Source organism: Panicum virgatum, chromosome 7N (genome assembly GCF_016808335.1).
Source record: "Panicum virgatum strain AP13 chromosome 7N, P.virgatum_v5, whole genome shotgun sequence".
Taxonomy (NCBI): Eukaryota; Viridiplantae; Streptophyta; class Magnoliopsida; order Poales; family Poaceae; genus Panicum; species Panicum virgatum.
Genome location: NC_053151.1, coordinates 45,422,198 through 45,444,687, shown reverse-complemented (window position 1 = coordinate 45,444,687; position 22,490 = coordinate 45,422,198). Strand labels below are relative to the sequence as shown.

The 22,490-nt window shown below is 49.0% G+C and overlaps 3 protein-coding genes and 1 pseudogene across 18 annotated transcripts; 2 read left to right on the top strand and 2 right to left on the bottom strand.

Annotated features, from left to right (window-relative positions):
- Positions 1-1,963: 1,963 nt before the first annotated feature.
- LOC120680519 lies at positions 1,964-5,832 on the bottom strand. Of its 8 annotated transcripts, XM_039962016.1 has the most exons (11): positions 5,656-5,832; positions 5,438-5,491; positions 5,277-5,351; positions 3,845-3,913; positions 3,368-3,681; positions 3,146-3,273; positions 2,976-3,053; positions 2,820-2,888; positions 2,645-2,706; positions 2,415-2,464; positions 1,964-2,329 (listed from the first exon to the last, which is right to left on the bottom strand). In XM_039962016.1, exons 1-10 carry the CDS (start codon positions 5,826-5,828, stop codon positions 2,425-2,427), a joined length of 1,062 nt encoding a protein of 353 aa, XP_039817950.1. In that variant the 5' UTR covers positions 5,829-5,832; the 3' UTR covers positions 1,964-2,329; positions 2,415-2,424. The 8 variants fall into 8 exon arrangements, with proteins under 8 accessions (XP_039817950.1, XP_039817948.1, XP_039817951.1 ...); XM_039962014.1 differs by having other exon boundaries at positions 2,645-2,888; XM_039962017.1 differs by lacking the exon at positions 2,645-2,706.
- A 2,646-nt stretch (positions 5,833-8,478) lies between these two features.
- On the top strand, positions 8,479-11,162 carry LOC120680591 (myb-related protein MYBAS2-like). The gene is made up of 3 exons (XM_039962090.1): positions 8,479-8,829; positions 9,913-10,042; positions 10,200-11,162. Exons 1-3 carry the CDS (start codon positions 8,685-8,687, stop codon positions 10,771-10,773), a joined length of 849 nt encoding a protein of 282 aa, XP_039818024.1. The 5' UTR covers positions 8,479-8,684; the 3' UTR covers positions 10,774-11,162.
- A 4,493-nt stretch (positions 11,163-15,655) lies between these two features.
- On the bottom strand, positions 15,656-19,449 carry LOC120682390. Of its 9 annotated transcripts, none has more exons than XR_005678405.1 (12): positions 19,388-19,449; positions 19,168-19,221; positions 19,009-19,083; positions 18,182-18,303; positions 17,580-17,734; positions 17,103-17,416; positions 16,881-17,008; positions 16,711-16,788; positions 16,555-16,623; positions 16,348-16,441; positions 16,150-16,310; positions 15,656-16,064 (listed from the first exon to the last, which is right to left on the bottom strand). XR_005678405.1 is itself a non-coding variant. In XM_039964269.1 (12 exons), exons 3-11 carry the CDS (start codon positions 19,058-19,060, stop codon positions 16,160-16,162), a joined length of 1,020 nt encoding a protein of 339 aa, XP_039820203.1. In that variant the 5' UTR covers positions 19,061-19,083; positions 19,168-19,221; positions 19,388-19,449; the 3' UTR covers positions 15,656-16,064; positions 16,150-16,159. The 9 variants fall into 9 exon arrangements, 3 of the variants coding, with proteins under 3 accessions (XP_039820203.1, XP_039820202.1, XP_039820204.1); XM_039964269.1 differs by having other exon boundaries at positions 16,150-16,199; positions 16,380-16,441; XR_005678406.1 differs by having other exon boundaries at positions 16,348-16,623.
- A 1,944-nt stretch (positions 19,450-21,393) lies between these two features.
- LOC120681319 lies at positions 21,394-22,480 on the top strand (annotated as a pseudogene).
- The last annotated feature ends 10 nt before the right edge of the window (positions 22,481-22,490 follow it).

The following is a 22,490-nucleotide window of genomic DNA, read 5'->3' as shown; positions in this document are numbered from 1 at the left end:
ACGAAGACAGCTGCAGGATATGGCCGGAACGCGGCGCTGCACCGGGCCCCCGGCCAGCCACGGCAGGCGTGCGGCATGAAGCAGAGCAGGCGGCCTTCGATTTCCCTGCGACCCCCGCGGTAGTCGTTGTTCGATCACCATCGTCGCGTGCAAAATCCCGCGGCACGAAGCTTCCAGGATCATGGGGAGGGTCGCCAGGGACAGCCAGGGTGCGGCGACGCCCCGGCGAGCGGCGGCGTGAAGCGGCCACGGCGTTTCATGCGACACCGAGGGTGGACGGTATTTGAAATACCGTCCACCCCCCGGTAGCATTGCAGCCGTCCGATCGTATTTCCGCGGTCCAGATTAGGCGTGGCATTGTCAAGCTCTCCCGGCCTGAGGCGCAGGGAAGGCGGGATGCAGAGGGGCCTGCTCGCCCGATCACTTGGTGGTGGGGGAAGGTTGACGGCGGCGGCGACCCGACGCGTGCTTCTAAAGATAGGTCACAGCCGCTAGCCTCGGCAGGCCTGGTTCTGCCGCCGCCGATGCCGGGAGCTCTGGTCGCCATGGGTGGGGCACGGATGGTGTCCATCCATCCGGTCCAGGTTCGCTGAAATTCTCTGGCTTCTCTACACGAGCGAGCTTTGAAATGCTCCAATCCCTTCTGCACATGAGCGACCAGACCTGGCAGAGTCAGTCTATACGTCTGTTTCCGTGGAAGAAGAAGAATTGGATGCTCTCGTCGCCTTCGGCACTCACGCGGGTTCTTCTTCTTGGTTGCTCAGCCCGGGCGTGCCGCGTGCTCAGGTCCAACGCCCTCCTCTCGCAGCTGCAGCGGACGGCGGGCATGGCGAGCGACAACGACAACCCAGCGGCGACGGGCGGCACGCTTCGGGAGCTCGTCACGGCCTGCCGGAAGAGCAGCGCCGTCCGCCGCCTCCTCACAGGGGAAAGGAAAGGAAAAGATTTTATTTATAGGACAAAAAACAAGAGGTTAAATGCATATCCATATGACTAAATCTATTTTAAAGTAAATACGATGAAGACAACCACGCGTGGCAAAATTAAAAAAAATGATGGAAGTGAAAAGGAAAAAATAAATAAAAATAGGGGGAATGGAACGAAAAGGAGGTCGGCCCACACCACAGGGCAGACCAATCAGGCCATCTGGCTACCATCTGGCTAATCAGGCCAATTAATTATGCCGTCAGGCAGGCCCATCACGGCATCACCCATGGATATGTTTGACCGGTCAACCGAGCTAGCTGGACGGACGGACTAGACTTACCAGCGCTGATCCCCGGCCGATAGATATATACTAGTCTTATGATGATCAGTCGGACCACCAAATCCTATGAAGCCGGAACCGCCGTGATCGACAACCCGTTAACACGCCATGTGCCCCGCTGAATTCAAAATCAACCCGGGACCCGGAAAACCGCGTATCCAGCTACCCATCCGGTCCAACTAATGGAGCAAATTAAGGCCCTGTTTAGTTCCCACCCCATAAACCCCGTAAACACAAAAAAAACCGTCACATCGAATGTTTCGACACATGCATAGAGTACTAAATGAAGTCTATTTACAAAACTTTTTGCATAGATGGGCTGTAAATCGCGAGACGAATTTAATGGGCCTACTTAATCTATGATTTTGCAACAGTGATGCTATAGTAACCATCTGTTAATTATTGATTAATCATGGATTAATTAGCATCATTAGATTCGTCTCGCTATTTACAACCCATCTGTACAAAAAGTTTTTTAAATAGACTTTATTTAGTACTTCAAATTAGTAAGATTCCAACACAAAAAATTTTGCGCTGGATATGTGCATACCATGATTGATGGCCAAAGGGGGAAGCTACCCACGTATAAACAGGAATATTGGCGCGCTAACACCGCGCCTACAGGTGCTGTGCGTATGGGTATGGCTGATCAATTTGGGGAGAGAAAAGACGTCCATTCATAGAAGTACGATGACAGACGGCATAATGTTTGGCAAGCTCAGACGGCATAATATTTGACAAGCTCAGGTAGTACTGATTAATTTACATATAGCAGCTGTTTGGAAGCTATAATACACATGTCTAACACCTGCATAAATGCATTTCCTAGGAGGGTGCGGCCTCCCTTCCTTTCGTTGGATGGTCTAGTTGGGCGACGTCAGGGATGACACTGCTTGGTTGCTAAGGATTCCATAGTAGTTCTGATTCTCTACCTACTATTTAATTTACACACGGTAGAGGTATGTGGACCATCGCAAATTGGCAGGCACAGTAGCATGTGCTGGCGTAGTTGCGTTAGGTCCACTGTCAAAATAGGATGTCCTTCTCTACTGCAAGGCTACCCTGCATTGAAACAGTGAGTTCAGATATTGCAATTACATTGTAGGAGTTGCATAGATTAATGGATTTATCTGTGTATACAAATCACCTAGTCTTGTTCATCTGGATTGGTGAGCTCTAGCCGTCATCTGAATATCACTGTAACGAATATATAGGAAGGCATGATGTGTTACACATTAACAAACATGAAAATTATTGAAATGTTCATTTGGAATGCATTATTAAGTAGAAATTGTAGTATAGTATATGGCAAACTGATTTAGATTGTAATGTGGACCCTATTCGGACAAATTTGAAGTGCTTGTATATGTAACATACCTTGGATCATTTTTACCATGGCTATGAGATGCCTCATCAATCGAACATTTGTTCTTTTTTGTCTTTGGGTCAGCAAGATGCATGGGGAAAGGCAAGTATAATCTTGTTGTATTACATAATCAAAAGGTATTTGATTTTCTATGCAATATAGTAGATATGATGTTATGAGATATACCTGAGCTTTTTCTAAGTCTTCAACTGAGGCCAGAGTTGACAACAGATTGCTTTCAGATGATTCAGGAGCCTAAAATTATATGGACATAGTCAACACATAAATACAGCAAAGGTATGATCATTAAGGCCACAAATTGTTAGTAGTATGGAATTGTACCTTTGTCCTTGCATGGATCTCAAACTTAGTATTTTCTGTACCTGATATATCTATATGAGGTAATGCCGAGCTGATGTCCTAGCATAATTTAAAAATTATTGATTAATGTCTTGGTGACTTGGTCATTGTTTCTAATGAAAGTAGCAGGTCTTTGTATGGTATACGAATACCTTATTGCATTCAGGTGGTGTAGACCCAGAACCATTTGGTGCAGTGCCAGTGATGAGTGTAGATTTATCAGTAGAGTGGAGTTGCTGGCTTTCTGTTGCTGATTGATGAGAAGGTTGTCCTTCAAGTGCTGAGTAAGTACGATTAGGTAGATAAGGTAAGTAGTAGGTCATGTTAATATACAGAACCAGTTTGATACAAAAGGTTTAGCTTATGTAACATACCGAGATGCAAGTGAGGTGGTGTAGATGCAGGAATGCTACCCATGCCTATAATAGCATCAACTTGATAGGTGATGTTGATATGCTGTAATGACATTGAGGAAATGCTTACACGGAGCTCATATTGTTTTCCATAGATGGCAGTAATTTTTGTTGGGAGGAAAATTCCCACGCCTTCATTAGCAGCAATGAGAGTACCAACTGGGGTGTCAATTATTTCTTGTGCTATGGATCCAAAGAACACAAGTTGTATAGTTCTTTCATTTTGTTGCTCTCTCGGTGCCACAAGATCGGTGGCAATAATAGGGAGGCTGTACCTACATAATGTATGCAGGCATGTTAAGTGTATGAGATTACACCAAAGAGAGACAATAATTTATATAAGGGAATATAAATCTCTGTGATAATAACAGTCTAAGAAGAGGTTGTATAGTAAGGCATCACACATTTTTCAGAATATATGTCAGAACAACATGGTACCTAGGTCCTCCTGTTCCAGAACATGTAGGGCCAACGCATTTATATTTCTCTCCATGTGGCTGCAGTGTTCTATTGCATTTCTCACAAGCCAAATACCACCATGATTGATTAGGAACTATATACTTGATCTGTGCACGGATAATGTATCTGTTGCTCTGTGTGCAAGAATAGAAATAGAAACATTCATTTGTAAACACATTTCAAAGACATGTAAGTATATAGATGGATTAATGAAATTCTGAGTAAATAATATGGCATGTAAATGAAGGTAATGAAAATTCTGAGAGGGCTACAGTAGTGTGAGTAAATCTTTGTAAGGTAAAGAAATAACAACAGAGAAGATAAAAAAAAGGATCAAAGATTAGTCATAAGCATAATTATCCTACCAGGTCAGACAACATATATGGTAAAGAAAGAAATTAGCAACCCAATGTTTAGTTAAAATGAAAGCGTCTATAGCAGGCAAAAGTGAACAGAGGTGCACATATATTTAGGTAAGGTTTTATTAGAACAGGTGGCAGTGCACCTGAGTGACTTTTTAGCAACGACAGCACACAAAATGAGTCAAACTGAACCAAGATGATCCTTAAGTAAGCACACACCTGTACTAAAGAATGCAGTTGGCCGGCCTTCAGTAAACCAGCGCGCACATGATGCCTATAATGATCATGACCACTTCGTCGAGCACTACGACATATAGGATGAACAGACAAAGTAGGATGGCCTGATGTAGAAGATGACACAGACTCAGTTGGCCGGTCATATTTTGGCCTTCTAGAAGGCATTGAAATAGAATCCAAGACAGGTATGGAACCCACACAGGGAGAAAGATGCACCGAAAGAAAGAAGTTATACTGAAGCAATTAAGCAAATCAACACTGTAGCTAAAATCGACGCCAACCGCAATAGTAACGTAAAGGCAGAATAGCATGAATCCCCCCCCCCCAAAAAAAGCTAAGTGCACAACAACAATATCCTAGTACGAAGGGCCTGCTGCAGTAAATTGAATTGTGAAAGCACTAACAGCAAAAACAGAGCGCATCCAAATAATTTAGAAAGGACACGGATATTCCAGGCAAAAAATGGACAGGATAATAATGAAATGGCAAAACAAAGTCTTTACAACCGAGCACATGCAGCATAAAAAAAAACATGAGCACAGACAATGAACAAATCATACTCTAAGACTAAGAGCATAGGCAACAACAGTCACGAAATAATCACAGGCCAGCTAATGGTACAATATAGATAGGATTGGCATGCATACATCACAACTAAAAGAAAACGACAGCATTCGTTCCGTGTTTACAGAAGCTATCCACAGACGGAAGGAGCAGGAACAGTCAGAGAAGGGAAAGAAGAATCAACAACCACGATAGAATAATATTGGCAGGCAATGAAGGGCCATAAAATCTTAAATTGATAATCTCACCTGGAATGAACACCAACAGAAGGGCCAAAGGCCCTGGAACGACGACCAGCATAGCAAAGAGCAGGCGAGTGAATCCTGGACACAATTGAAGCAAAATATGAGACGACCATAGCAAGGTGATGCGTACGACACAGGCACAAAGAAGACAAAATGATTCCTACCAGGAAAGAAGGATTACGATGAAGAAAAGGGGTCCGTCAAAACTACCAACAACACTGAAAATGAAGGCAGAGTAGGAAAAAGGGGAAAAATATAAGAACCAGAAAGAGGGAAAATAAACAGAAGAAATGCAACAATCAACACCACGCAGCAGAAGAGAAGCTGAGAGAATGAAGCAGGGCGGATAGGTGGAGGAAGACCGACAGATCTTAGAACTTACCGAAGAGGAACAGGGAAAGGAGAGTAGCAGGAGCTTACTGAGGAAGGAAGAAGAAGATGGCTGCAGTGGGCGGCGCAGCCGAGGGTAATGGCGTACAGGTGGGAGCTGAGGGCCGTGACAGCACGGATAATGCCGTACAGGTGGGAGCTGAGAGCCGTGACACGGAACTGCATAGCATCGACGTGGTGTAGGAGGCCCGCAGTCCCCAAGCAGGCCGAAATAATGGATGGACACGGACGACGCACAAGAAGGCCCACGAAACTCAATGGCCCAAAGGGAAATGGAGCACGCAAAGAGCGGCAACGACAGGATGTCGCACATGCACTTAAAAGATGAGGCACGCGTCGCGCACGCAGGAGGCAGAAATTGCACTGAGCAACCAGGGGACACACGGAGCAACGGAATTGGCAACGACGCTCAGGCCTCCGGAGGTCTCGGTTTGGTCGGGCGATATAGATTTACATATGATCTCCATCAGTAAGCGCCTTGTTTGTTTTCTCCACGCTATTCCATTCTAAAAAAGAATCTTATATGCATGGTGTATTAAATGAGGAGGACCTCGACATCTCTATGGTCGGCTTGTGGGTTCTGTAAGTATTTTACTCTCCTTGCGTATTATTTTGCATGATCTCAACAAGCTTGTGGGTTCTGTAAGTATGGTCGGCCACGTGGCGCTGGGATCACCTTTTGTCCCGGTTGCCAGACCCGGTACAAAAGGACCCCCTTTTGTCCCGGCCTGACGTTCCCGGTTGGGAAACCAGGACAATAAGGGTTTCCCAACCGGGATAAATTAGCGTTTCTGTAGTAGTGAGGCCAGCTCGACCGCCCCCGGCACGCACACACACACTATATATATATATATATATATATATATATATATATATATATATATATATATATATATATATATATATATATATCACACCACTACTATGTACTCCATACACACACACACCACTACTATGTATACGATAGATATATATGATCTCGATCAGTAAGTGCTTTGTTTGTTTTCTCCATGCTATTTCATTCTACAAAAAAAATCTTGTATGCATGGTGTACTAAATGAGGTCTATTTGTAAAACTTTTTCAAGGATGGGTGTAATTTTTCGCGACGAATCTAATGGCAGTAATTAATCGATGATTTGCTACAGTAACCATCCTCTGATCGCGCGGTCAAAAACCTCATTAGATTCTTCAGGGTCACTAGCGCGGGGTTCTGAAGTTGGTTTTGTAAACTGACTTTGTTTGACATCGTAATTAGTGGTCAAACTATCACTATTCACTAGCACGCTGCAAGCCAAACGAGACCAAGGATTTCTGGCACACGCGCGCCGCAGGATATATATGCCCACTACTATCACTAGTTGCTAGTTAATGAGTAATGGATAGGAGTACGTGTATTTAGATACCACTCTGCTACACTTGGACAGAGCTGCGCTAGTGTCGTGTGCTACTTAATCTGTCGCCTTTTCACCCCGACGGCGACACAGCAGAGATCGACCAGGCGATGATCGGCCGGAGACACAGGAGCAAGCGACATCGATCCGTCCCGGACAGGGCCCTTTCTTTGCACCAAAGAAAGGGGGCATGCATGATCGCAGATACATGTATGTGCCATCCTATATATATTATTTGTTCTAATTAACCGCGTGCCAGCTCACCAAAATGTTGATCGTCGAATCGACCAGGTACGTCGCACGCGCGCGCGTCGATCATGTCGCCTGTGTCATCGTGTGCAGATTAGCCTGCTGGGAGAGATTAGTTTAGTCCGTTTGTGCGTCGGAAAGCGTGACCACGATCGCCATCGCCATCGCCATCGCCATCGCTACTACAAGTACGATTGCCATCATAGCTCGAGCGTCAGTTTGTTCGCACTTGATGCAGGTGTGATCCAAGTGCACCACTTGTTGAGTTGTTGGCAGAGAGGCAGTTAGCCACGCGTCGGCTTTCTGGAACCCTCGGCCCGGCCGGAAGATGTGTATTTTGTAGTGTGGTTCTGGCGCCCAGGGGACACAGAGGATAGATCAGGCAGCCAAGCTAGCTAAGATGCTGGATGGAGATGGCAAAGGTGAAGCTGTATGCTAATACCTGGGTATATGTTAGTTTAATTATGCTAATGCCTCTATGTTTTGTAGATGCTTGTTTGGCCTGTGGAAAAAGCCAGCTGATTTCGGCTGACTTAATAGTATTATGTGAAAGAAAATAAACTAAAATAAATCTAAATAAGTCGAAAGCAGATAAGTCGGAATAAGGGCGACTGAGGTGGTTAAGGCACGAATCTTGTAGTTTTGAACCAAGAACTAGAAAGAAAAGGAAATTAAACTAACAATTATTGTTAAGGAGTTGCGGCAATATACTATACTACTACAGGGTACACATATTAACATACATACAGTAGAATTTTTCATTCAGGCCTCGATCAGACAGCCGTTTTTCTTTACTACGTACACATCTTTGATTTGTGAATGATCGAAAGAGCACACTAGCTATCTAAAATTCTAAGGCACTCTTTTAGTCCTCACTTCTCTTTACACCTGGCCCTAAGGGCGCGCTTTCGCGGCAAGAAATAATTAAGCGCGCGGTAACTCGCCCGTGCCCGAGCCGAGGTCCAAGAATTTACCGCGGGTCCGGGCCGGGGGCAATTGGGGAAACCCGGCTCGACAGCCGGGCTAGTGCCTAGTGGAGCATGGAATTCCCCCTGACAGCGACGCGCGGGGGGTCTTTGGCGAGCGACAGGGGAAGCGGAACGGAGCCCCGCCGCGCCGGTGCCCGATATATACGCGGCAGCGGCTCACTCGCCCCGTGCCCTCTCCTCCTCACTCGCCGCAGGACAGGCAGAATCCGAGCAAAGGGAAAGGCTTTGCTAGCTCTGCCCCTCCGGCCAGCGTACGATCGAGCTACCTGCCGCGGGCCTGCCCGCACAAATATCTCCAAGGAAACACCTAAGAACAGCGCCCCTTCGAGGCAAGAATCAGCAGCAAGCTCCCGGCGAGCTGAGCTTTTCGTATTGTGCTAGCTAGCTACCAATGGAGGCGGCGCCGCTGGGCTGGGGACGGCAGGAGGTGGACGGGTGGCGGAAGGGCCCGTGGACCAGCCAGGAGGACACGCTCCTCGTCGAGCACGTCCGGCAGCACGGCGAGGGGCGGTGGAACTCCGTCTCCAAGCTCACAGGTACGCTACTGCCGATTTCAAGAGCAAATTCGCCTCCTCCCTTTTGTTAGTTTAATTTTCTTATTGGTGATCGATCCACTTGATTTCAATTGTGCGGTTTTTATTTTGGGTTCCCCAAGTACGAATGGAACCCTGGCTCTTTTCACCAACAAACAAGCTAAAAGCAGCTAAACTTATTGCAACTTGCGAATGATTGAGCTCGCAGCAAGTTGCGGCGGCGGCCGTCAACCAGGCACAGTACTACCGGTGTACGGTGTTGTACTTTTGAGCTTGTGTTTTGCCAGGACCCTCAACTGGCAACTTGCAGAGCTGTCCCAGGATTCCACCATGCACGATGCTGTCTGTCCCCTGCAATTTGCTGCTACTGCTATTGCTGCGAGTGTTCAGCTCACTCGCGAGTTAGCAAGAGGGAGCCTGCATGATCTATCTGTGAGCACTGAGCACAACGTAACCAATTATACAAAGTTCTATATGTCCAGTTTTTGGAATTCCGTCCAGTTCCATGAACCAACCAACTAGCTGTAAACATGTACAGTATGCGCCGTGGGCTACTGATCTGAACTGTGGTGTGGAACTGTGGATGCATAGAGTAAAAAGATACCCATCGTCACGACGTCACCGTCGTCTGATTAAGATCGTCAGATTACGGCGATCTTAATAATCATATGATGGGCGCATCTTATGCGTATACTTTCGATTCAGTTATATTCCTGTGCGTACACGTTGCAGACTTAAAAGTCTTATGAGAAGAGTGACGTGAAAGTGAGCGTATAATGGTAGTACAGGGTCGAGTTGTTATTGGATGCCCATCTCCGATCCATAACGACACTGTACCTGGGTTCGTATCAGTCCATTTTCAAGGAAAACTACAGCTATCTCATGCAAATCTTTTTTTCTAAAAAAAAAAGTTGTGTTATCCTTCGAGTGATCGAGTTGGTTATTAGAATGATACTTAGATCATGAAAGCCGTCACTTGCTACCACTCAAAGTTAGTAAATTGACCGGCACCTGTCGGTGGACATGGGTGGCTGGAGCTGTTTGTCTGAGATCCTCCATTCTCCTTTTGGCCTTTTTGTGCTGCAGGTCTGAAGAGGAGTGGCAAGAGCTGCAGGCTCCGGTGGGTTAACTACCTGAGACCAGATCTGAAGCGAGGCAAGATCACGCCCCAGGAGGAGAGCATCATAGTCCAGCTCCACGCTTTGTGGGGAAACAGGTATAGTAAATTAGCACACCGATCAGGCGCCATGACTTTATTAGATATTGTGCACTGAACATGAAATAAACAAAGTTCCTCAACTAATTAAACAAGGTTCCTAGCCAGTGTTGATGTACTGAAAATTCTTTGCTTGCCACACGTGTATCGTGAGCAGGTGGTCGACGATCGCGCGCAGCCTTCCGGGCAGGACGGACAACGAGATCAAGAACTACTGGAGGACGCACTTCAAGAAGGGGAAGCCGTCCAAGAACATCGAGCGCGCGAGGGCGCGGTTCCTCAAGCAGCGGCAGGAGATGCAGAGCCAGCAGCAGCAGCTGTTGCAGCTGGCCGCCGGGCAGGTCGCCAAGGACGAGAACCAGGACGGCGGCGGCGCGCGCACCGGGGCCGATGATGACGACCGTGGCAGCGCGGTCGTCGACGACGCGTGCGCGGCGCCGTCATCGCCGGCGTTGGCAGCCGAAGCCGAAACCGCCGCCGGGCACCACCACCACGAGGACCTGATCATGCACGACGCCATGGACTTCATGTGCCCCATGTCGTGCGCCCTCCTCCTCCACGGCGCCGTTCACCAGGGCGGCGGCACCGGCAGCTGCTGCGGCTCCACGGCCAGCGACGAGTACGGATCCGGCGAGGAGGACGGCGCCACGTGGGGCAGCCTGTGGAACCTCGACGACGGCGTGGTCGTCGACGACGTCACCACCGCCGCCGGGGCGTGCACGCTCTGGTAGAGGGAGATTTGCTAACCCTGCTGCCGCATGCCTTCTACCAGAGCTAGAGAAGCTGTGATCGTCGTGTAGCGGTGGTGGCCTGGTGCTGGTGGATAAGGACGGAGCAACCGCTACCGTACGCCCACTTTGCAACAGCGGCACAGCTGCCGGCGCCTCAGCCGATGACACGTAAAAGCTCCCGGACGCTTTCTTTATGGGGAAACGTACACAGAACAAGTTTTTTTTCTCTGTCTCTCGCTACGTATAGCTAGCAATTAGCAAAAGCTCTCTGATCCATACCCTGAAAGACCAAGGGGATAAGAGGGTGACAAATTACCAAATTTGATATTGATTATTTGCAACCACGCATCATGCATGCAGCATTGAGTGTAAAGTGTGTATTACGTGGGGCGGAGACAGCACTGGGTCTAGGGGGCTCCAGCCCCCCTAAACCCCAAAAAACCATGGAGCCCCCTTGAACCCCCCCCCCCCCCCCCCTCAATTTTTTGAGAAGAAAGGATGAGGAAGAAGAAAGTAAGAGAGAGGAAAAAAATTAGCCCCTCCTTCAACCATTTCTAGATCCGCCACTGATTATGTGTAATGAACAATATGATCTTCAGTTGTCACTAATGAGTCAGTCGTTATCTAGGAAAATCACTAATGAGTCGGTGTATCTGCATTATTATTCTGTTTTTTTATGGTATTATTATTCTGTTTTAGCAGTGTGCTTACCTTGCATGTGGAGGAGGTCTTTTCTGCCTTCTGGAGCGTATGACCGCGGCCACGCGTCCGAGTTCCCTCTTTTGTTCCGTTCGAGTGGGCAGCTGAAGCCCATAGCACAGAGCCCACAAGGCGTCAACATTTCAGGAAAGAAGGCTGTCATTTGACACGGCCCAGCTAGAAGAGCAGCCATCTCCTTTTCTCTTTTCATCATCTAAAAAAAAGTGAAGCGTTTGATCGATGATGAGTTGATGACAAAGATCAACACTCTAGTTTTTTTCCGTTTGAAAAAGAAAACTCTAGTTTTTTGAAAGGGTTTGTAGACCCTTTAAAAAGATAGTAGTTTGCAAAATTTTCACAAGGATAATTTATTTTAGAGAAAACTTTCTATATTTGTATTTTTTTTCTAGACAGCTCATACACATAAAACTTATTAAAAAAAGAAACAACTCGTTCAAGCGGGTCTTGTAAAAATGTTAACTTAAACAAATACCATCAGCTAAATTTTGCATAAAAATTAAGTAATTCAAACACACGAAAAATTTTGTCTAGAAAAAAAGAGGCTAAATGCATATCCATATGAATAATCTATTTTAAGTAAATATGATGAAGACAACTACAGGTGGCAAAATGGAAAAAATGATGGAAGTGAAAAGGGAAAAAATAAAGATAAAGGGAAAAGGAGGTAGGCCCACAGGGTAGACAGATTGGTCTAGACTAGTATATTATCCGTGCTAATATTTTCTCCTAGTATATTGCTTGTCTTAATTGTAAGTATAATGCATTATAATACAATTATTGTGATGGACATATAGAAAAAGAAAAGTTAGGTTGATTTATAGGGGTAGATGTGTCTCATCATTCTTATATTTTCAAATTAAATGTTCAATAAAACCATTCGAGGGAGCGTTGATCAACAAATTCCGGTGCGGCCTTTATGAACACGAATTTATCAACTCGGTGTGAAGAACGAAGATACACTGAGCTTCACCAATTCAAGATGTGCCATCACTTTCCTTCTTGTTCTATCGAAACGACCTACCATGAGATGCACGGAAACAGGGCACTGACGTTCCGCCTTCTCGCCGTGCAATCCTTCGAGGAGGAGGAGACAACACGATGTTCCTTTGCGCCTGCGTCTTGCCGTCTCCGTCTTCAACAGGGGCGGACACGCGTGGCCCCTGGTGGCTGCGCACGCGCGTCGAGGATGGCGAGAGGATGAGCACACCGGTGTTCAGACAGACGGCTGCTGACGGCCGGGACTGGAGGCGGCGCATCTCCGGCTGCTAGCGTCTTGAGAGAGCATTGTGCGTGCGAGACGCCTGCCATGCCGGCCGTTGCAGCGTCGCGCGGCGCCCAGCACCCGGTCGAGGTCGCCCCTTCTGCCTTCAGGAGCGTGGTGGCGGCTAGATGCAGGAGGGCGAGGCTCCCAGACGCTCACGAGGAAGTGGACGGAAGCAAGGGAGGCCCTGAGTGCTGCGGCGCTCCGACGAACCGCGGAGGAGGACGCCCAAAGGTGGACGGTGTTTGAGATACCAATCGGGGGGACGGTATTTCATATACCGTCCACCCCTTGGGCACCTACCGTCCGTCCGATAGGACGTGTGCGGCCAAGATTGGTCGCGTCGCAGGGGGCGGCTTCCAAGTCAGGGGCTCACGCAGCTTGCCGGTGGCCGCGGTGGGTCGGTGGCTCGGAAGAAGGGAGAAACAGTGGCTTGCTCGCTTCTGCGGCGATGACGGCCGGCAGGGTGGTGCGAGGGCGGCCAGACATGTTCGTCGAAACGCCGCACCGGTGTCCGACGAGGCCTGGTGCTTGCCCCGGTGCCGTGCGGCGCGCTCACTGGACGCGCCGCCTGAACTGGAAGGCGACCAGAAGCTGCCCGCGCGCGTGGAGTCGGGCAATCGGCAGCAGCTAGCCGTGAGGCTGTCCACAGCGCGGGCGCGCGGCTCCTACGAGCAGGGCGTGCCATCGGGGGAGCTCTGTAATCTGTGTGCAGGGAAGACGTACGCGGGCGCGGGTGGGTCCAATTGGCAATCTGCCAAAGCCTGAATGCCCTGACAAGTCTCACAGATCTTCCAGCTAATCAAGAACAGGGCGGTGCAGCTCTGCAGCCACGGTGCTCCGTGCAATGCGGCCATGCACTCTGATTTGCGAGGCAGAAAGATGACAAGTGTGAGCAGAGTGCCTTGCACCTTCGATCGGAGAAGCATTGCACTTTCGGTCTGATTTGCGAGGCAGAGAGATAAGGAGGAAGAGGCGACGAAGACAGCTACAGGATATGACCGGAACGCGGCGCTGCACCGGGCCCCCGGCCAGCCACGGCAGGCGTGCGGAATGAAGCAGAGGAGGCGGCCTTCGATTTCCCTGCGACCCCCGCGGTAGTCGTTGTTCGATCACTATCGTCGCGTGCAACATCCCGCGGCACGAAGCTTCCAGGATCATGGGGAGGGTCGCCAGGGACAGCCAGGGTGCGGCGACGCCCCGGCGAGCGGCGGCGTGAAGCGGCCACGGCGTTTCATGCGACACCGAGGGTGGACGGTATTCGAAATACCGTCCACCCCCGGGTAGCATTGCAGCCGTCCGATCGTATTTCCGCGGTCCAGATTAGGCGTGGCATCGTCAAGCTCTCCCGGCCTGAGGCGCAGGGAAGGCGGTAAGCAGAGGGGCCTGCTCGCCCGATCACTTGGTGGCGGGGGAAGGTTGACGGCGGCGGCGACCCGACGCGTGCTTCTAGAGATAGGTCACAGCCGCTAGCCTCGGCAGGCCTGGTTCTGCCGCCGCCGATGCCGGGAGCTCTGGTCGCCATGGGTGGGGCACGGATGGTGTCCATCCATCCGGTCCAGGTTCGCCGAAATTCTCTGGCTTCTCTACACGAGCGAGCTTTGAAATGCTCCAATCCCTTCTGCACACGAGCGATCAGACCTGGCAGAGCCAGTCTATACGTCTGTTTCCGTGGAAGAAGAAGAATTGGATGCTCTCGTCGCCTTCGGCGCTCACGCGGGTTCTTCTTCTTGGTTGCTCAGCCCGGGCGTGCCGCGTGCTCAGGTCCAACGCCCTCCTCTCGCAGCTGCAGCGGACGGCGGGCATGGCGAGCGACAACGACAACCCAGCGGCGACGGGCGGCACGCTTCGGGAGCTCGTCACGGCCTGCCGGAAGAGCAGCGCCGTCCGCCGCCTCCTCACAGGGGAAAGGAAAGGAAAAGATTTTATTTATAGGACAAAAAAACAAGAGGTTAAATGCATATCCATATGACTAAATCTATTTTAAAGTAAATACGATGAAGACAACCACGCGTGGCAAAATTAAAAAAAAATGATGGAAGTGAAAAGGAAAAAATAAATAAAAATAGGGGGAATGGAACGAAAAGAAGGTCGGCCCACACCACAGGGCAGACCAATCAGGCCATCTGGCTACCATCTGGCTAATCAGGCCAATTAATTATGCCGTCAGGCAGGCCCATCACGGCATCACCCATGGATATGTTTGACCGGTCAACCGAGCTAGCTGGACGGACGGACTAGACTTACCAGCGCTGATCCCCGGCCGATAGATATATACTAGTCTTATGATGATCAGTCGGACCACCAAATCCTATGAAGCCGGAACCGCCGTGATCGACAACCCGTTAACACGCCATGTGCCCCGCTGAATTCAAAATCAACCCGGGACCCGGAAAACCGCGTATCCAGCTACCCATCCGGTCCAACTAATGGAGCAAATTAAGGCCCTGTTTAGTTCCCACCCCATAAACCCCGTAAACACAAAAAAAACCGTCACATCGAATGTTTCGACACATGCATAGAGTACTAAATGAAGTCTATTTACAAAACTTTTTGCATAGATGGGCTGTAAATCGCGAGACGAATTTAATGGGCCTACTTAATCCATGATTTTGCAACAGTGATGCTATAGTAACCATCTGTTAATTATTGATTAATCATGGATTAATTAGCATCATTAGATTCGTCTCGCTATTTACAACCCATCTGTACAAAAAGTTTTTTAAATAGACTTTATTTAGTACTTCAAATTAGTAAGATTCCAACACAAAAATTTTTGCGCTGGATATGTGCATACCATGATTGATGGCCAAAGGGGGAAGCTACCCAGCGTATAAACAGGAATAGTGGGGCGCTAACACCGCGCCTACAGGTGCTGTGCGTATGGGTATGGCTGATCAATTTGGGGAAAGAAAAGAGGTCCATTCATAGAAGTACGATGACAGACGGCATAATGTTTGGCAAGCTCAGACGGCATAATATTTGACAAGCTCACGTAGTACTGATTAATTTACATATAGCAGCTGTTTGGAAGCTATAATACACATGTCTAACACCTGCATAAATGCATTTCCTAGGAGGGTGCGGCCTCCCTTCCTTTCGTTGGATGGTCTAGTTGGGCGGCGTCAGGGATGACACTGCTTGGTTGCTAAGGATTCCATAGTAGTTCTGATTCTCTACCTACTATTTAATTTACACACGGTAGAGGTATGTGGACCATCGCAAATTGGCAGGCACAGTAGCATGTGCTGGCGTAGTTGCGTTAGGTCCACTGTCAAAATAGGATGTCCTTCTCTACTGCAAGGCTACCCTGCATTGAAACAGTGAGTTCAGATATTGCAATTACATTGTAGGAGTTGCATAGATTAATGGATTTATCTGTGTATACAAATCACCTAGTCTTGTTCATCTGGATTGGTGAGCTCTAGCCGTCATCTGAATATCACTGTAACGAATATATAGGAAGGCATGGTGTGTTACACATTAACAAACATGAAAATTATTGAAATGTTCATTTGGAATGCATTATTAAGTAGAAATTGTAGTATAGTATATGGCAAACTGATTTAGATTGTAATGTGGACCCTATTCGGACAAATTTGAAGTGCTTGTATATGTAACATACCTTGGATCATTTTTACCATGGCTATGAGATGCCTCATCAATCGAACATTTGTTCTTTTTTGTCTTTGGGTCAGCAAGATGCATGGGGAAAGGCAAGTATAATCTTGTTGTATTACATAATCAAAAGGTATTTGATTTTCTATGCAATATAGTAGATATGATGTTATGAGATATACCTGAGCTTTTTCTAAGTCTTCAACTGAGGCCGGAGTTGACAACAGATTGCTTTCAGATGATTCAGGAGCCTAAAATTATATGGACATAGTCAACACATAAATACAGCAAAGGTATGATCATTAAGGCCACAAATTGTTAGTAGTATGGAATTGTACCTTTGTCCTTGCATGGATCTCAAACTTAGTATTTTCTGTACCTGATATATCTATATGAGGTAATGCCGAGCTGATGTCCTAGCATAATTTAAAAATTATTGATTAATGTCTTGGTGACTTGGTCATTGTTTCTAATGAAAGTAGCAGGTCTTTGTATGGTATACGAATACCTTATTGCATTCAGGTGGTGTAGACCCAGAACCATTTGGTGCAGTGCCAGTGATGAGTGTAGATTTATCAGTAGAGTGGAGTTGCTGGCTTTCTGTTGCTGATTGATGAGAAGGTTGTCCTTCAAGTGCTGAGTAAGTACGATTAGGTAGATAAGGTAAGTAGTAGGTCATGTTAATATACAGAACCAGTTTGATACAAAAGGTTTAGCTTATGTAACATACCGAGATGCAAGTGAGGTGGTGTAGATGCAGGAATGCTACCCATGCCTATAATAGCATCAACTTGATAGGTGATGTTGATATGCTGTAATGACATTGAGGAAATGCTTACACGGAGCTCATATTGTTTTCCATAGATGGCAGTAATTTTTGTTGGGAGGAAAATTCCCACGCCTTCATTAGCAGCAATGAGAGTACCAACTGGGGTGTCAATTATTTCTTGTGCTATGGATCCAAAGAACACAAGTTGTATAGTTCTTTCATTTTGTTGCTCTCTCGGTGCCACAAGATCGGTGGCAATAATAGGGAGGCTGTACCTACATAATGTATGCAGGCATGTTAAGTGTATGAGATTACACCAAAGAGAGACAATAATTTATATAAGGGAATATAAATCTCTGTGATAATAACAGTCTAAGAAGAGGTTGTATAGTAAGGCATCACACATTTTTCAGAATATATGTCAGAACAACATGGTACCTAGGTCCTCCTGTTCCAGAACATGTAGGGCCAACGCATTTATATTTCTCTCCATGTGGCTGCAGTGTTCTATTGCATTTCTCACAAGCCAAATACCACCATGATTGATTAGGAACTATATACTTGATCTGTGCACGGATAATGTATCTGTTGCTCTGTGTGCAAGAATAGAAATAGAAACATTCATTTGTAAACACATTTCAAAGACATGTAAGTATATAGATGGATTAATGAAATTCTGAGTAAATAATATGGCATGTAAATGAAGGTAATGAAAATTCTGAGAGGGCTACAGTAGTGTGAGTAAATCTTTGTAAGGTAAAGAAATAACAACAGAGAAGATAAAAAGAAGGATCAAAGATTAGTCATAAGCATAATTATCCTACCAGGTCAGGCAACATATATGGTAAAGAAAGAAATTAGCAACCCAATGTTTAGTTAAAATGAAAGCGTATATAGCAGGCAAAAGTGAACAGAGGTGCACATATATTTAGGTAAGGTTTTATTAGAACAGGTGGCAGTGCACCTGAGTGACTTTTTAGCAACGACAGCACACAAAATGAGTCAAACTGAACCAAGATGATCCTTAAGTAAGCACACACCTGTACTAAAGAATGCAGTTGGCCGGCCTTCAGTAAACCAGCGCGCACATGATGCCTATAATGATCATGACCACTTCGTCGAGCACTACGACATATAGGATGAACAGACAAAGCAGGATGGCCTGATGTAGAAGATGACACAGACTCAGTTGGCCGGTCATATTTTGGCCTTCTAGAAGGCATTGAAATAGAATCCAAGACAGGTATGGAACCCACACAGGGAGAAAGATGCACCGAAAGAAAGAAGTTATACTGAAGCAATTAAGCAAATCAACACTGTAGCTAAAATCGACGCCAACCGCAATAGTAACGTAAAGGCAGAATAGCATGAATCCCCCCCCCCAAAAAGCTAAGTGCACAACAACAATATCCTAGTACGAAGGGCCTGCTGCAGTAAATTGAATTGTGAAAGCACTAACAGCAAAAACAGAGCGCATCCAAATAATTTAGAAAGGACACGGATATTCCAGGCAAAAAATGGACAGGATAATAATGAAATGGCAAAACAAAGTCTTTACAACCGAGCACATGCAGCATAAAAAAAAACATGAGCACAGACAATGAACAAATCATACTCTAAGACTAAGAGCATAGGCAACAACAGTCACGAAATAATCACAGGCCAGCTAATGGTACAATATAGATAGGATTGGCATGCATACATCACAACTAAAAGAAAACGACAGCATTCGTTCCGTGTTTACAGAGGCTATCCACAGACGGAAGGAGCAGGAACAGTCAGAGAAGGGAAAGAAGAATCAACAACCACGATAGAATAATATTGGCAGGCAATGAAGGGCCGTAAAATCTTAAATTGATAATCTCACCTGGAATGAACACCAACAGAAGGGCCAAAGGCCCTGGAACGACGACCAGCATAGCAAAGAGCAGGCGAGTGAATCCTGGACACAATTGAAGCAAAATATGAGACGACCATAGCAAGGTGATGCGTACCACACAGGCACAAAGAAGACAATGATTCCTACCAGGAAAGAAGGATTACGATGAAGAAAAGGGGTCCGTCAAAACTACCAACAACACTGAAAATGAAGGCAGAGTAGGAAAAAGGGGAAAAAAATATAAGAACCAGAAAGAGGGAAAATAAACAGAAGAAATGCAACAATCAACACCACGCAGCAGAAGAGAAGCTGAGAGAATGAAGCAGGGCGGATAGGTGGAGGAAGACCGACAGATCTTAGAACTTACCGAAGAGGAACAGGGAAAGGAGAGTAGCAGGAGCTTACTGAGGAAGGAAGAAGAAGATGGCTTCGAAGCTTCCAGGATCATGGGGAGGGTCGCCAGGGACAGCCAGGGTGCGGCGACGCCCCGGCGAGCGGCGGCGTGAAGCGGCCACGGCGTTTCATGCGACACCGAGGGTGGACGGTATTCGAAATACCGTCCACCCCCCGGGTAGCATTGGAGCCGTCCGATCGTATTTCCGCGGTCCAGATTAGGCGTGGCATCGTCAAGCTCTCCCGGCCTGAGGCGCAGGGAAGGCGGTAAGCAGAGGGGCCTGCTCGCCCGATCACTTGGTGGCGGGGGAAGGTTGACGGCGGCGGCGACCCGACGCGTGCTTCTAGAGATAGGTCACAGCCGCTAGCCTCGGCAGGCCTGGTTCTGCCGCCGCCGATGCCGGGAGCTCTGGTCGCCATGGGTGGGGCACGGATGGTGTCCATCCATCCGGTCCAGGTTCGCCGAAATTCTCTGGCTTCTCTACACGAGCGAGCTTTGAAATGCTCCAATCCCTTCTGCACACGAGCGATCAGACCTGGCAGAGCCAGTCTATACGTCTGTTTCCGTGGAAGAAGAAGAATTGGATGCTCTCGTCGCCTTCGGCACTCACGCGGGTTCTTCTTCTTGGTTGCTCAGCCCGGGCGTGCCGCGTGCTCAGGTCCAACGCCCTCCTCTCGCAGCTGCAGCAGACGGCGGGCATGGCGAGCGACAACGACAACCCAGCGGCGACGGGCGGCACGCTTCGGGAGCTCGTCACGGCCAGCCGGAAGAGCAGCGCCGTCCGCCGCCTCCTCACAGGGGAAAGGAAAAGATTTTATTTATAGGACAAAAAAACAAGAGGTTAAATGCATATCCATATGACTAAATCTATTTTAAAGTAAATACGATGAAGACAACCACGCGTGGCAAAATTAAAAAAAATGATTCAAGTGAAAAGGAAAAAATAAATAAAAATAGGGGGAATGGAACGAAAAGGAGGTAGGCCCACACCACAGGGCAGACCGGTCTGCACATTCTTCCTAACGATCGTCTTGTAGAAGGGGTGAAGTCGATCACGCCCCAGAACAAAAGGACACGTTTCGTGCAGACCAGGTAGAAGTTGTTGTCAGGTGGTGGATCCCAAGTTGAACGTAGAAGGGCGAGTGTAAAACCTGGATTCATCGAAACAAGTATTACACGCTGTGATCTTCCAAAAAAACAGCGTGTTCATTTGGACTGAAGTGGCTGGGCTGGTAGTTGATTTTGCACTGTAGCTACAGTAGTTTTGTGTGACAACGGTCACAAGCTGGCTCTGTGCAACGGTCATCCGCCCATCCGAACAAGCTGAAATATGGCACGTTGTATGTCTCATGTTCACTAACCATTTTGTTCACCTAATCATCATGATTTGAATCCTCAACTCCAATTCGGGCGTCTTTTTCTTCTTAATGAAAAAGCCACCTAATTCCTTATATGTTGGACATAGTTTTCCTCTCTCGTGCACCCGGCTACGCTGACAAAAAAAGAAAACCATCTCGGCGCACGGTCGCATGACAAACTGGCAACCGATACGCATCGGGTCCTCAACTCCTCATGGGATCGCACATTCGCACGTTTGGATGCCACCGCCGCTACGAGATTTGCCTGGCGCGCGCCATGCCAGTTCTGATCTTGTCCCTTCTATAAAAAAAAAACCTGATCTTGTCCGTCCGGGATACCTTTTGCTTGCGGAGTTCAGAACTCCAGATGACGAGAGTCCCTGACCGATGGAGCCATGGCGGCGGACGCAGTCGCTTCGGCCTCGGCTCAGCCCCTACTCCAATCATGCCTTGCCTTGGCTCCTCAGACGCCTCGGAAACCAGCCTCGCGCGCTCCATGAAACCGCTCGCCGGCCGCGCGTTCCCGAGGCGATCACATCTCGCTTCGGAACGTTAGAAAGCCAACGTACAGGATACCGTTGAGCCCCAGCGACACCGAAGAGCCGGCGCGCGCCGGAAGCAATGAAGCAGGCCGCGTCGTCGTCCGCGCCGTCCGCCGGCCCCCGCGAGGATGAGACTGTCGACGACGGCTGGGTCCTCCTCGATGCCGGCGGAAGCAGCGACACGGCGGCCGGGGCCAGGCCACCGAGGCCACCGCTGCGCGGCGGGAACAGGCCTCCAGCAGGCGCCCAGACGCCGTTCGACCCCGCCCCGGACGACCTCGTCGGACGGTACCTGCCCGCGCGCCGCGCCCTGCGGTGCGGCGACCTGCCGCCGCAGATCCACGACGCCGACGTCTACGGCGCGCACCCGGCGTTCCTCGCCAGGGTGCACCCGCCCGCCAACGGCGCCCGGCCCGAGTGGCTCTTCTTCGTCTGCCGCGGGCGGGGCCTCGGCGGCAAGCGCAGGGCCGGGCCCGGGGCGTACCGCCTCACCGGCGAGGCCAAGCCCGGCGGCGCGTGGTACTGCCACTGCTTCCGCTACTACGAGGACGCCGTGGAGGCCAGCGCCGCGAGGGAGACGAAGTGGCGCATGGAGGAGTACGGCGACCGCTGCCCCGGCGGCGCCGGGGCGTTCGACGTGGTCGTGTGCAAGGTGTTCCCGGCGCGCGGTGGGGCGCTCGACGGGAGGCTCCGCCTCGACGCCGCGGCGCGGCGTGCGGGCGCCGACGTGAGGCCGCAGGTGCTCGTGCAGCTCTACCTCGCCAGCCTCAGCGCCGGGGACCCGCTGCGGGGCCGCATGCACCGCGCCGCCGACGTGTGCGCGGCGCACCCAGCGGTGCTCACGGCCGTGCTGCCGCCGGCCAACGATCAGTTCGAGTGGTTCTTCGTGGTGCGGCGCCAGCCAACCGAGCACCTGGGCAGTACGTGCCGGCGGCGCGCTAGTGCGCTACTGGGGCGTCACGGACGGCGAAGGCCGGGAACTGGGCTACCGGCGCCTGTTCTGGTACCGTGAGGACGACGAGCAGGTGCGGCGAACGTCGCGGACCGTGTGGTCCATGGAAGAATACGGGTTCGGGCCGGACTTCCCGTACGGCGAGCACGGCGGCGACAAGGAGCTGGTTGTGTACAAGGTGCACCAGAGGATGGCCAGACAGCAGGACGCTTGATCCGTAGCAG